This window comes from Pygocentrus nattereri, chromosome 21 (assembly GCF_015220715.1).
Source record: "Pygocentrus nattereri isolate fPygNat1 chromosome 21, fPygNat1.pri, whole genome shotgun sequence".
Taxonomy (NCBI): domain Eukaryota; kingdom Metazoa; phylum Chordata; class Actinopteri; order Characiformes; family Serrasalmidae; genus Pygocentrus; species Pygocentrus nattereri.
Window position 1 is genome coordinate 5,835,517 of NC_051231.1, and position 14,989 is coordinate 5,850,505.

A 14,989-nucleotide genomic window follows, 5' to 3' on the forward strand; every position below is an offset into this window, starting at 1 on the left:
TGGAGGGATACATAAGGGTGTTCCACAACAACAACAACTTTTTTGCATTGTCTGTTCATGTACCATCATCAACATCCCATAAAAAAGAAGACAGGTAGATTCACTGGTGGCTCTGGTTAGTAAATAAAGCAGCTGTGCTGTGCTGTGCCCATCACCACCACTGTAAAAAAAAAAAAAACAAAAAAAAAAAACTGAGTTTCTTTGCAAATAAACCATGTCACATCAAACCACTCTGAATGACTTTACATCTCAGCTACTGAATCATACACAAATTTTGAAAAATCGATGGAATTCCCAAGAGGCGATCAGGGGCATGCAGTGGGCAGATAACAGCCACAGATTTACTGGGGCGGCACACTGCTAGAACATAAATCCACATCAAAGAGCTTTACTGTGTTAAAATGACAAAGCGGTGCACTGGATTGGTCTGTAGAAAACGAAATGCGTCCACAGTTTCCTCACGAATAAAAAAGCAGTACGTCAATATGATTAGTGGCGAAAGTAAACTGAAAAAGCTGTGTAGATGTGCCGTGTGAAAGAGTGATGCGTTTTATTAGTCATTCATGATGAAATGATGTGTTTGAATCAAGCAAGTTAAATCACTTTTTCAGTGCACTGTGTCAACTCTGAATAAAAAAAATCATGTTGACTGACCACAGTGGTTTTCAATTTAGGCTGCTGTCCCTACAGCGCATGCACGCAAACAGACAAACCTGTATAACAGAATACTAAAACACCCATGAATTCAACTGTAAAACGAAATCAGTTAGTGTGGTAAACGATTACAGCCGACTAATTTCTAATATGCATCTTACCATCAAACAGTCTGTCAGTTTCCATAATAGAGGCAGCCACGCTTCATTCCAGGCCCTGGCCGCCTCTGGTCTAATATACTAAGTATATTAAAATTAAAAATGGATTAGAAAAATAAAACGTGTTCACTGATGGGCCAAAAAAAAAAAAAATTCACAATTTATTACATAATTCACCCTCTCTCTAATCTCTAATCCTTTGCAATTGGACAGGCTGGCTTTGTTACTGTGCCTCTTATAGAATGATATATGAAAATGAGCTCTGTTCTGATTGGTCGCCTCATTTACGAAGCAGTGCAAGTTGTATCAAAGCCTGAATGGGCGTGGCCAAATTCTGCAGGCTGAGTAAGCACATATATGTGAATATTTCGTTTTCATGACATCACAAACAGGCCCTTTATGCAGCCCTTTAACAAGGACATCAAACCCATTTATTTTGAAAAGTGAGGATTTTTCCATGAAATTTTCCATGAAATGAGCCCTTTAGTACTTCAGCTTTTAAAAAATGATCGAGGTGTTACAGTAAAACCTTCATTTCACGGCTACAGACAGCAACCGTACAAAAAACGACGATCAGGTACGATCAGGTAATTTCCCACGTAACAAGCTTCTGTTCTACGTATTCCAGCATACCGAGAATTTACAAATTCTTATCAAAGGGCACAAGAGACAATTCGGCACACATATCCAGAAAGTGTGAACGCTGAAATCCATGCATGACTGAGCAGCGAGATGTAGTGGGAAAGTTTGGCCATAGTAAGGGCCACTTTCTCGACAGTGTTTAAGCTTTGATGTAAGGACACATCTGGTGTTGCAGGGTTCATTTCCAATCATTTGGCCTGACCTTTTATTACTATCGCCTCATTTTTTATCTTGGCTGCTGAAACCACAGGACGACAAAAGAAAAAAAAAAAAAAAAAGACATGGTTACATCACTTGTTTTAACCACTTGTTTCACAGCAGTAGTGATATCAGTAAGAGATTCACTATTCAGACCAAACTGAATTGTGCAATGGAAAGCGTGAATACAAAGAAAAGACAGGCTGTGAAACATCATTTGCATTACTACAAGTCCAGCAGTTACAGTGGACAGTACACACAGACAGGGCCATTCAGTAATGGCTTGAAGAGGGGAAGCATCAATATACAGGGTAGGAGCTCTTATTTGGTTTAGTCCTCGCAGGGCCAAGGTGCTGGAAGCGGTATCGTGCCAGGCGAGACGCGTCCAGCAACTGGTCAGAAAGCTGGCTTCCTGATACTCTGGACGCCGACAAATTCTAAGACAAATACAAATAACAACACAAATGAGAAACCACACAAATATAATGCCAGTCAAAGAGAAGTGGTTTTAATAGGTACTAACCAACTGCCAGAGGACACTGTGGAAAGTTTAATCTCAAGATCTTTTTTCACAATGATTGTTTGTTTTGAGTTGTGAGTAAATACAGCGCTACCTAGAGCTTTCTCACACAATGAAACCAGAACAATGGATCATTCAGTTTCACCATGAGTCCTATAATTCTGGTTAGCTAGGTTAATCTTTAATCACGGTGAGGATGAACCTGCTCTTTTAACGGTCACTCTGTCCCTGAGTGAGCCATTGGTCTCCATCTCTGTTGACGTTGGTATGGAAAGCTGTCCAGCCTCCAAACAATTTTTCAATCTTTCAGTTGTTAAAAAATGAGCTCACTTTTCTGAAAAGTTTAACTTTTCTGACCTTCGAAGACTTGCTCTGCCAGAACAACAGCCAGCTCACGGTATCTTCAGCAGAGCAGCCACTTTCATAGAGTACATTGGAAAACGGCACACCTACTGTGTTGGCGGCAGCTGTCTCAGATTAAAAGATCCTTAAAAAATTTGACAATGCCCTCTGGCAGGCCAGGAGACTGGTTTATTTTTATGTATAAAGTTTGTGTTTTATTTATTTTTGACTACTCAGCCATCCAACGCTGACAATGAAATTGTCAACCAATCCCATGTCTGGTCCCATCATTGCAAGGGAATATTTCTAGTAATTTTAAAATGACATTGGGTGTACCCTGAGACTAGAGTAATTGCTGTGGAATTATTTAGTTCAATGACTTTAAAAACCATGCAAATACATGTTAAATCCAAATATTGGACCGTTTTCTAGTTACTTTGATTTATTTGTTAAAACCTGCCTCATAAGTTCAGAAGGTCAGTTGGTAAGAAATCTACTTTTGAGACCCCACATCTATTATAAATTGAGACCATTCTAAAAAGTGCACATTATTTGCGTTATACACCAATCACAAGAACGGTATATTCTGCATTTAAAATGAACAAATGTTTGCACCTATGCCAAATAAGAAGGTACAGAGATTCTAGAGAGCCTCAGGACCGTCTTTCTCTCTAACCTAGTGGCAACTAGGAAAGATACTTTCTCTAAATAGGCAAAGCACTTCTTGTAAGTCGCTCTGGATAAGATGCTGTAAATGTAAATCTTTGCTGACATATTTTCATAAAAACCCAGAGGGGAACCCACAGAGCATTTTCATGTAATATTAGCAGTATTCTTGTTGTGTTTAAACTGCATAAGTACTGTAGTATTATTTATTTATTTCAATGTTAAGTTTTAGCTGGAAACAAAGGGGATAAATTCTGGAAGCACCCAACAGAAAATGATCTAATCAGGATTTATTTCTCTCGGTGATATCTAGGTAAACAGAGCTAAGTGACAACTGTCACTGGTTAGGACTTCGGGAGCTGAACTGAAGGCCTGATGTGTCAGATTCACGTAAGACCTCGTATCTCCAAAATGGTAACTTTAACTCTCAAATTACATATAAACTGAAAGCAACAAAAATGGAGATATGAGATTTTCTTCCGACATGTCAGTTAGTAGCTTCAGATAAAACACGGAATGTCTTTTTATAGCTTTAAATGCCTTTAAGTGCTTAATTTAGAAGGGCCAAAACGTTCATGTGAATTGCTAGAACCGCTTACGTCCCCTAGCAGAAGGTAACATTATTAAGAGGGCTTGTCTTTTCCTTGTTCTTAAACAAGATGACAAAGACATTTATAGCCCAAACTGAAGGCCTAACTCTGTCACAGTTCACCACAGTACAATGCACATTTTAATGTTATCTTGAAATTGAGTCTTTTTGATCTTCTGTCAATGTATTGTCGAAGGAAGCTGGTATGTTGTTAGAAACTGGTATGTTATGTTGTTAGAAACTGGATCACTGTGTCATGGGGTTAAAATTCTATTAGTATCTATATGAGTGGGCAAGTAAATATGTGCTGTTCTGTGCATTTGGCCTCCGTGTGAGTACTGACTCACACCCCTGACCATGTCCTGTTATAGGCAATCAACAAAGCAATCTGCAAAAAAGACAGAAGTACTTTTTTTTAATATGTTTTATAAGGTTAACTGTGGTGAGGGTGAGGCTGCTTTTCAGGAAACAAATTCTGCTAAGGCAGCTATGACATTTTTACAGAGCCCACAGGAATTCAATGGAATCTCAGAGTATTCAAAAGAAAACGGCAAGACAGTTGGTAATACATCCTCATGTGTTGGCGGCAGGTGTAGTCTTAATCATCACGATCACAAGATAAGACTATTATGAAGAGATTTAAACAACATGTTTTGCAATGAAGGCAGGGCATATATTTTATGTATTTATGTGTTTTGTTAATGTTGTCACTCAGCCCCCACCAAGTCCTCTCAGGGGCTCCATACGAACAACCAAACACTGGCTGAAAGACAATGAGAATACAAAAAAGCACCTGAAACAGAAGGTCACGGATGTAAACCTTGTTTTTCAACATAAAAAAGATCAGATTTGGCCTTTTCTCTGGCTGATTCCTACACCTAGATTAACTTCAGGAAATCCCAACATTTAAATGTCACAGTGTGGCAATGGAACAGCAGCAGACATGCAAAGAAATAAACAGACTAAACAAAGAAACCAGTCTGCATAGATGCAAATACACAGGTAGGTTAACATCAAAGTCAAGACATGTTTAGAGCTAGAAGAACCCAGTGCTACCTGTTTTTCCATTAAGAAGAATAGGGAAACAACCCTGAAACATGAATTATTTGGGGGAAGAAAATGTTCTCAAAACGTTCTTTGTTCAAGACTGATTTTGAGGTACAGTATTTTCAGAGATTAACATTAAATATATACACTTGTTTTAGTAAATTCAAACAACCAGTAGGCTCTTTCAAACAGCAAACACTAGCGAAAACACTAAGCCTGCAAAGAACTAAAAATATAACTGCAGGCGTTTCAATCTAAAATCTATTAATCATCGTCTGAAACTAAGCTCTAAAATAAGTTCTGCTGATTCCTAGCAATTCCACACTCAAACACACTGCTGCAAAATTGCAAAAATTATTTAAAGCACTCTATATATGTCTGACAATGTGATTAAAACCAAAGTCCATAGAAAAGCCACTTAGTGGCCATTTTTGCAATGCCCCGTTTGGTTTAACGCAGGACAGGTTTTTTTGGGTTGTTCTGGCTTGTGCGCTTGCTCAGCTGGCTTTCCCTGCGATGAGGTAACCAGCAAGCTGACTAGAATAACAAATATACCCATACAGATTTTAGGGAATTTTTGTGAACGTTGCATAACAAAAGTTTTTTTGTGGCAGGGAAGTCAGGAAACGGCAGGGTTTTGCACAGGCGTTCCTCTTATATTTATAGCTACGCTACAAATTCATAGTACAGTTTATAATATTAAACAAATGTCCTGTATTTATATATATAACATATATACACAGCTTAGTGTTACAGACTGATAAATGTTAGATATTAAAAATCACAGAGAGAATTTTGTAAAATTTTCTCAAAATCCACCCCAAAACCTGGTGTCAATATATGTTGTGTATGACCTGATTATCATGCGGAAGTAAATACACGGCAGTACTCATAGAACAGGGAGGCACTTTGTGAGCTGTGAGCAGCTGCCCTGTAACGTCATCATTAACTGTGACGTTTAGAGCTCTGGCCGACACAATTTGTCATGATTTTACAAATCGATCCATCCTGGCCTAATTTATCTGCCTTCTTGTACTTGTTCATGGTGGTTATTACAACGCAAAGTAAAGTCCAAAGCAAAAATACATAGTAAATAGATTAAGGAGAAACTAGTTTTAAAAACCAAAAAAGGACAATGCAAAGTGATATACAGTGCATCACAAAAGTGAGTACACCCCTCACATTTCTGCAGATATTTAAGTTTATCTTTTCATGGGATAACACTGACGAAATGACACTTTGACACAAATGTAAATTTATTCTTCCCTCAAAATAACTCAATATACAGCCATTAATGTCTAAACCAGTGGCAACAAAAGTGAGTACACCCCTAAGAGACTACACCCCTAAATGTCCAAATTTAGCACTGCTGGTCATTTCCCCTCCAAAATGTCATGTGACTCGTTAAGTGTTACTAGGTCTCAGGTGTGCACAGGAAGCAGGTGTGTTCAAATTTGTAGTACAGCTCTCACACTCTCTCATACTGGTCACTGAAAGTTCCAATATGGCACCTCATGGCAAAGAACTCTCTGAGGATCTTAAAAGATGAATGAAGATGGCCAAGGCTACAAGAAGAATGCCAACACCCTGAAACTGCACGTGCAAGTGCACGTGCTCGGCGTCACATCCAAATGCTGTCTTTGAAAGATAAGCGCAGAAGTGCCGTCAGCATTGCTGCAGAGATTGAAGAGGTGGGGGGGGGTCAGCCTGTCAGCGCTCAGACCATACGCCACACACTACATGAAATTGGTCTACATGGCTGTCACCCCAGAAGGAAGCCTCTTCTGAAGTCTGTACACAAAAAAGCCCACAAACAGTTTGCTGAAGACATGTCAACAAAGGACATGGATTACTGGAACCATGTCCTATGGTTGGATGAGACCAAGATTAATCTGTTTAGTTCAGATGGTCTCAAGTATGTGTGGCGGCAATCAGATGAGGTGTACAAAGATATGTGTGTCATGCCTACAGTCAAGCATGGTGGTGGGAATGTCATAGTCTGGGGCTGCATGAGTGCAGCAGGTGTTGGGGAGTTACATTTCATTGAGGGACACATGAACTGCAATATGTACTGTGAAATACTGAAGCAGAGCTTGATCCCCTCCCTCCGGAAACTGGGTCGCAGGGCAGTGTTTCAGCATGATAATGACCCCAAACACACCTCTAAGATGACCACTGCTTTATTGAAGAGGCTGAGGGTAAAGGTGATGGACTGGCCAAGCATGTCTCCAGACCTAAACCCAATAGAACATCTTTGGGGCATCCTCAAGCGGAAGGTGGAGGAGCGCAAAGTCTCGAATGGAAAAGCATTCGAGTGGAAAAGCATTCCAGTGGCAACCTGTGAAGCTCTGGTAAACTCCATGCCCAGGAGAGTTAAGGCAGTTCTGGAAAATAATGGTGGCCACACAAAATATTGACATTTCAGGAACTGTCTTTTAGGGGTGTACTCACTTTTGTTGCCAGTGGTTTAGACATTAATGGCTGTATATTGAGTTATTTTGAGGGAAGAATAAATTTACACTGTTATATAAGCTGCACACAGACTACTTTTCATTGTGTCAGTGTCATTTTGTCAGTGTTATCCCATGAAAATATATACTTAAATATCTGCAGAAATGTGAGGGGTGTACTCACTTTTGTGATACACTGTATAATCACAATCTGGCTCGTACTTACCAGCTGGCTCTCAGGCTGGCCAGAGGGTCCCGTCTCTGGCCTGCTCGCCAGTGAACTTCTCAGATCTAGACTGCTCATCTGGGAGCCCATTTTCAGGCTGGTGTTCGACCATCCAGACAAACAGTGCTGCAACAGGGATCAGAATTATGTAAATGAGCATCTGAGAAAGTAGCTTTCACCAGTAATTCAGGAGAGCATTTTACAAAGCAGGATTTTTCAGTAAATCTGGATGCACTGAAACAAAAAAGGTCTGAGACAATGTTGAAAATCCGTTTTTTGTTGTTTTGTCTTTTTATTTAAACCTCGAAATAAACAATAAACAACAAAGTGTTAGAACTTTTGCAATCTTTTGACAACATTTTGACAATTAAATTCAACTTATATTAGAAATTTTGCACTATTCTAGGTTGCTACTGAAACAGAAACTCTCGTAGGTGGATTTTTGCTCTTGCAGAAACTCATGGAGTCCCTACAAGCTTGAGTGCACACTGTAATTACAGCAAAAGGGCAACCTATCAAATACTAAGAAATTACAAAATTCATGTTAACCCTTAATGACCCTACTTTTTATTAAAATTACGCTGATAATACTATTTTTAATGAAAGTAAACATGAAATTTAGCATTAAATTACAAAGGAATGCAAAACAGCTGTAATTTCACCAGTGGTCTCAGACTTTTGGACCCCTCTGTATGACTGGGTATAAAAATTTCAAGCACCTTACAGAAGAACTGTAATGTCTGTTGCGCTGCAAACTCTTTGGAAGCTGTGGCTGTCGTTTCAAAGTATCTTCACTATGTATCACTACGCTAATTAGTACAGTCAGTAGTATCAACACTTGTTACTTGAGTGCCCAGTTTATCCAGCCAGACCATGAGGATAATACTGTAACATCAATCCATAAAAATGGAACGGGTTTTGTCTGTGTGTATGGTTAGTCATGGAGGTAGGTTTGAATACTGTCATTCATTTCTCTTTGTTTATATGTAGGGAAGGTAGATTGGGTTGTAAAGTTAGTGTGGGTTTGTTTGTTGTTTTAGCATGGGCCATTCTGTGTGTAAATCTGTTGTATTCGTCTGTCACATAATACAGTCTTGAACTTAATAGTTGCGTTTGGTGTCTCGTCTCTCACTCACATCACCACATCTCACTCTATTTACATTGTTACAGACTGACCTTTACTGGGTCGTAACACAGGGTTATAAAAACTCTAAGCTCTATTTTTCAGCTTTTATTTTTTGAGTATTGCATGCTACTTGTTTGTATTTTTAACAGAAAAAAAGAAATAATTCATAATACAACTTTAAGCCCCAAGTAAGAATTGTCTGATAAGAATGATGTTTACCTCAAACTTTGGGCTTAAGTTATCTGGCTAACTGAGAAAACCTGCTTTGTGGAACACCCTCCGGCTCAACTCCTCCAACACTAATAAGCTGTTTTGCAGCAAAATAAAACCTATTTTAATCAACCTACTGTGCTTTGCAGTATGCCTGTAAATGTATTTCCAGTGCAAACTCACTGAGGGCAAACCAAGACTGTCCGTGGGATCAAAACTCCAGCGACGATGGGCTTTGTATTGGTATGCAGGCAGAAGTGTTGAACGGGGAATGCTGACCCTGTTCCAGACAGAAGATTAAATTTTAACTTTTACATTTGTGTGACAAACACAAAAGTCATTGTAGCCGCAATCTCTCTGTTTACATTCTAACCTAATAAAGGCAGGTTCTTTCTCAGTGTGTGGGTGTTTCGCTTTGGGCATCTTGCAAATGGGGCAAGCAGCTTGAGTATCCAGAGGACTGGCAAACAGACGACTGTTTATTCGGTAGCAGAATGTGCCTGAGGATCAAACAACAATGAAAAACAAGTGAAACTATTTCACTCACTGTGCCATTAACAGATTTAAACTATAGAAGTTGAGTTATTACTTTCGTTCAGCAATAGCATTCAAATGTCCACCATTTAAAACCGCATGATCACCTGTTTAATAACATACTAACACAATTCATTTACACTTGACTATAATCTGTATCAACAGAACTTTTGACTGTTTTGATGTCAAAAGTGGCAAACGTTAAGGACTTTTTTTTTTCTTTCCGCAAAAGATGATATCCAGAACAGCGGAGCTTTCATCAAATCGCTGTTGTCGGAAGAAAACGTCTTATCTCCAATTTTGACGTTTTTCAGTTTTTGGCATAATTTGAAATTACCTGTCGCCCTGTACATTGTGTGTAAATTTCATGATGAATGGAGCAAAAGAAACGGCCCTAAATTACTTGGAAAAAAGTCTGGTTCCACTGACTTACATCAAAGGTAAAGTATGTTTTTTTCCTTCTCCTGTAAAGTTACCATTTTGGAGATTTTGAGGTTTTGATCTGACAACAGTGAAATACAAATCATAATATAATATACCTGTTTCCACATACAAACAAAACTATGGTATGGACTGACAGATTAGAATCTACACATCCTACTGAATTTCTGCAATTGTATTAATGAGCCACACGTCAGAAATAAATAATATTGCGCTTAAGCTTGTGCGCTTGTGTTATCAGCAGCAAATACCCTGATTTTTAAGGGCTGACTTCAAATTATCATAGAAATAATGCGGCCATTTACAAAGCAAACTAAAGTCATACACTGGTGAGTGTCTGGAGTATGCTCTTGGATACTATCTTCTTCTGCTGAGGATGACCAAAGGTCTGTCACAACAGGAAGGCTGTGAAAAGAAAAGAATAACATACAAAGGTAAATAAAAGAGAAAAATCAAGAGTTTGAGAGCAAATGAACCTCAATCATAAAAATCCTTTTGCCTCACACCATACTACATTGTTAAGCAATCTCAAATCTATGAGACTTTTCTATGACACTGCATAACATACTGTTATCTACAAGGTTAAGAGGGGAAATTATGTAAATCCAATTTTGCAGACCCAATTGATCTGATGCACCAGAACAGGAAAAGAACAGTGCACAGCAAAGAGAGGAAACAGCTTTGCAAGAAAGTATGAGCTATAATCTGTCTGACAAGTGTAATAATTACACAACACAGGATTTACGCATGGTGTGGTGTGATGACAGACAACATTTCTAACCCTAAAGACTGGCTGTGGACACATTCGTCTTTGTTGACCTGGCGAAAGCTGCGGAGCTCACTGAAGAACTGTTCCGAGCGCTCAGCCAGGGAGCTCTCTGCATCAAGCAAGCCTGAAAGAAGATAAAAACAGCATTTGATCTGAGGCACTTTATCTGTTTCTATAGTGACAAGTCTTGCAATCTACAGTCATTTCCCTTCTAAATTTACTTAACTCCTTAAGTGTAATTATTCAGTAACTACCTTCAAAACAACACCAAATCATCGAGCCTCATTCACCAACAGATTCCTCACTTTTTTCTAAAATGTGTTCTTGAGAAAGGTTCTAACAAGAAGTCTATTCAGATTCATGACATTTTCTTAAACTGCAGAATTATTGGCACTTATATGCTCTTGAGTGTGTGTAGATTCTGTTCTAACCCAAGAACAAATCCCAAATAATATTGAATGTCAGAATCTTTGTGAAAACTGCATAAGTGGGTTTTAAGAAGAATTTTCATCTTCAGAATGGGTCACTGTTGCTAAGCTATAGTAGTGAGAAAAGAAAGTCTGGATCTGCCAGTCGGCCAAGAATGTTAAGGGGTTAAAACTGAAGAGCTTACCAGCTATCCAGTCGTAGCCTAGTAAGGGCTGCATATGTCTTCTCTCTGCTGTGGTCTCTAGCTCCTGGACAGGAGACTGAAATGAAACTTTGTCCAAGCCCCTCTGTAACATCAATAAAGGCAACACCCAGTCAAAGCTGCTTGCAGTATTCGGCAATACAACCTACTCTTCTTACTTATTCGTGGATAAAATAAATTACATTACCAACTGATAGTGAGGGGGTAAAAATTTCAATACATTATTAAAAAAATCAATACCATTTTTCAAAAATGAAACATTTTCAAACATATTTCTCTGCGCTGCTCATTTTTGTGGTAGCTTTTTCCATCCCTGCAGTCACACAATTATCCATACGTTAAGTACTTATATCAAACTGAGCTTATCAGAGTAGACAAGGCTGGGGGGGGGGGGGGATATGCACTGACCCACATTCAATTGACTCCCCCAAAACCAAAAACCGTGCTGAACTTGAAAATGTGTACCGTTACACCCCTAAATCACAGAGGTGTCGAAAAACAACTACTTAAAGAAACTGTAAAGAAAGAAAATTAACAATTTAACTGTGTTGGTGCACTTTGGCCCACACTGAACTTGGACAAAGCCCTTTAGACCTAAAAGAAAAATTCCACTAATTTCTCAACATTTTTGTATAACTCAATTGTAAAGTTATAAAGAAAATATTAAGGAGTGGTCAGAAGTGAAAGGCATTGCTCTAGAGAAACTTATGGAGTTCACAGAGCGGACATAAACCAGAGGCCATATTACAGAAACTTCATAGGTCTGAAATTTTATGTTGTCTGCTTAGTCATCATGACAACCTCAATTAGGACTGCACTGATGTCAGAAGCTATTGCAGAACCACAGTTCTTACGTTTATAATCTTATCCTAACATGAGATAAGGAAATAGTTTTACATTTGCACAAAACCACTCTGAATGACTGTGTGAATCTCAGTGATTGAAAGCAGAAATTCTGTAAAAACAACCTGCGCAATTCCCGTTAATGGTGTATTACTCACTCTATCCCTGTCCTGTGGGAGAAGAATGGGCTTTGGCTGCGTATGGTCTCCAGCGTCGATCTGTTGCTGTAAGCGACTGTTCCCCTGGTCTTGCAGGAGCCTGGTGTATGTGATGTCTTCTGAAGGCTGGCTTTGTTCGGTTAAGTGTTCAGCTGGTTTGAAAGCTTCAGCATCAAAATAATTTGGCTTCTCTCCTGAAAACAACAATACTGTTAAAAGAACCACCACCGGTGCAGCTGCTGAACTGCTGGAACTATTAACAACTGTTTTCTGGGTCTGACGTACATTAAACTCTCCACGACTAGACTGCAGTAGGTGTAACATGACAAATACATAGTTGAGTTCACAGAAAACGGTGCAGTTGATATACGCCACCATTCAAGAGTTTGGAAAATGCAATTATTTGGCAGGAAATAAAAGTATAAAATTACTCTAAGATGTGCGCAACTCCACAGCGCTCAAAGACAATGAGAAAGCAAAAAAAAGGAAATAAAAAAATAAATTTAAAATGATGAGCAGAGATGTAGATTATTATAAAATTGATAAATCTGTGTAACATAAAAATAAAGTACAGGTAAAATGAATATCATTGCATCCAGCATCCCCCCGCGACCCTGACGGAGAAGCGGCTTGGAAAATGGATGGATGGATGGATGGATGTTTCAAAAGTGACGATTAAAGCTTAGGGCAAATACATGAATAAACAGTAAGACACACACACACACACACACACACACAAACACACAGGAAACCATAAAATAACAGAAAATGACACGTTTATCATTTCAGGTTTTTGTTGTTGAGACCAAGACACTTCAATGTGTACTTCTGCTGTGCAGGTTATGACACTGAAAGGGAAATTCCACCAATATTTCAAAATGTCTGCATAAAAATTGCAATGCAACATCAACAAAATAATTTTCTGTGGTCAGTGATCTGGCGCGAAATATTCCAATCTAGAGAAACTTGTTCCGCGGTGGTGATGAGAACCAGATGAGCTTAATGCCTATAAAGGCTCCTTTACGGGAAGCACTTACATGAAATGGTTACTGATGCACTACTTGGTGACAGACATTATTCCAGCACAGTTTTGAGAGGTTTTATTTTAAAACATATTATTTAATCCATTCATGGCAGAGGGGTACAGGTCAGGCAATCCAAGGCAAAAGAGTCCCCATAGATATTTGCTTAATCTGATTTGACATTATTTTACCATCATTGAAGTTACACACATCACTGAGAAAACAAGTACATCTGTGTGTTCACTGGTCGTTTTGAACACCTGGTTCCCATCACCAGCGCTGTAAAGAAACCTGACTTATACCTAGAACGATTTCTGATCAAACCACTCTGAATGACTTCATTCACATGAACTATAGAGGATATATTTTAAATCGGGGGAAATCCCTTTAAGACAACTTATTACTGGATATAAACAAAAACAACAATGAGTGGCTTTTAATCTATAAGCTACTAATAAAAGCATGTGTTTATTCCCTGAACGTCATAACTTCCACAGCTTGTAACAGGAATAAGGCTAAGCTACCTATATTAACGCCTCAGAAATCCCCTCACCAGAAACAGCGGCTCTTCTCGTCCCAGTCATTGGTTTGCAAAGCGCGTCCCGAGCAACATGCGGCCGCCTTTCACTCATAGCCACAGTGGTGACCACAGGGCTGGAGATATTAAAGTAACTGTTTCGCCCAGTCAGAGCTCCTCTGTCCTTTTCCCTTCCCTTTACTGATGAGGATCCATCGACACTATAGGCAGCACATACTGAGCTGTCTGCTGTTTCTGCCCACCGGCCTGGACACGCTAACTTCAGGCTCTCGGTTTGCAGCTTCAGCTTTGTCAGCAGCTCCTTGTTCTGTTTTCGCAAAGTGTCCAAGCGTTCAAAAGGCAACATTTTGGCTCTTAAGTAAGGGGAAAACGCGCTGCGTTGGACAAATCCTCCCTAATTGTTTCGCTTAGCTTAGCATAGCTAACAAACAAACCAAACCCTGCGCTTCGGTCACCATAGCAACTACGGCAGCGGCGCAAACTGAAAAGGTTTCGGTTGAAGTGTGAAAACAAACACGTCGCCTGGCATTACAGTAAATATGTCCTCTCGAAATGAATGTCAACGTTAAAAACAGCCCTTTTTGAGCGGCGTCCAACACAACTTACAGCTGCTTCAGCTCGTTTTCGAGTTTACCTCTCTAAACAGAAACGACGGGCGGTGGAGCTCACTGATTGGCTCCTGGCATTTCCCACAATGCAGCCGTGCGAGTCCCTTGAATTTTAAAGCCACAGCGACAGCAGAACGAAAAATCCCCTGATAAGGAAAGACTATGATACAGTTATTAAGGGCCACATAATCTTCTTCATTTACTGAATAGGTTTGATCTGAGGGGAATATCCCTTCCCTCCAATGCAAAATAAAAAGGAGAGATAGCAACAGACGGCATTTTTATTAACAGCATTTTGGCTGATGCTCTTATCCAGAGCGACTTACAATTTGATCATTTTACACAATTGGCCTGACTGCATGTCTTTTGGACTGTGGGAGGAAACCCACGCAGACACGGGGAGAACATGCAAACTCCAAACAGAGAGGACCCCGGTCGGGGAATCAAACCCAGGCCCTCCTTGCTGTGAGGCGACAGCGCTACCCACCACGCCACCGTGCTGCCAGACACACCTGAGCAGAAGAAATATTCTCCCTGTTAAAGGAGAGTTCAACCAGTTTTTCATCGGTTCAGATGTACGCAAAGTCATTCACAGTGACGTGACGTGAGACACTGTT

General features: G+C 39.6%; 1 protein-coding gene across 2 annotated transcripts; it reads right to left on the reverse strand.

Annotated features, from left to right (window-relative positions):
• Positions 1-1,208: 1,208 nt before the first annotated feature.
• Positions 1,209-14,442, reverse strand: LOC108411865 (migration and invasion inhibitory protein). Of its 2 annotated transcripts, none has more exons than XM_017683642.2 (9): positions 13,780-14,442; positions 12,205-12,398; positions 11,186-11,288; positions 10,585-10,696; positions 10,129-10,208; positions 9,202-9,328; positions 9,012-9,108; positions 7,493-7,618; positions 1,209-2,089 (listed from the first exon to the last, which is right to left on the reverse strand). In XM_017683642.2, the coding sequence occupies exons 1-9, from the start codon at positions 14,108-14,110 to the stop codon at positions 1,952-1,954; spliced, it is 1,308 nt and encodes a 435-aa protein (XP_017539131.2). In that variant the 5' UTR covers positions 14,111-14,442; the 3' UTR covers positions 1,209-1,951. The 2 variants fall into 2 exon arrangements, with proteins under 2 accessions (XP_017539131.2, XP_017539130.2); XM_017683641.2 differs by lacking the exon at positions 1,209-2,089 and adding an exon at positions 4,176-4,532.
• Between the last annotated feature and the right edge of the window lie 547 nt (positions 14,443-14,989).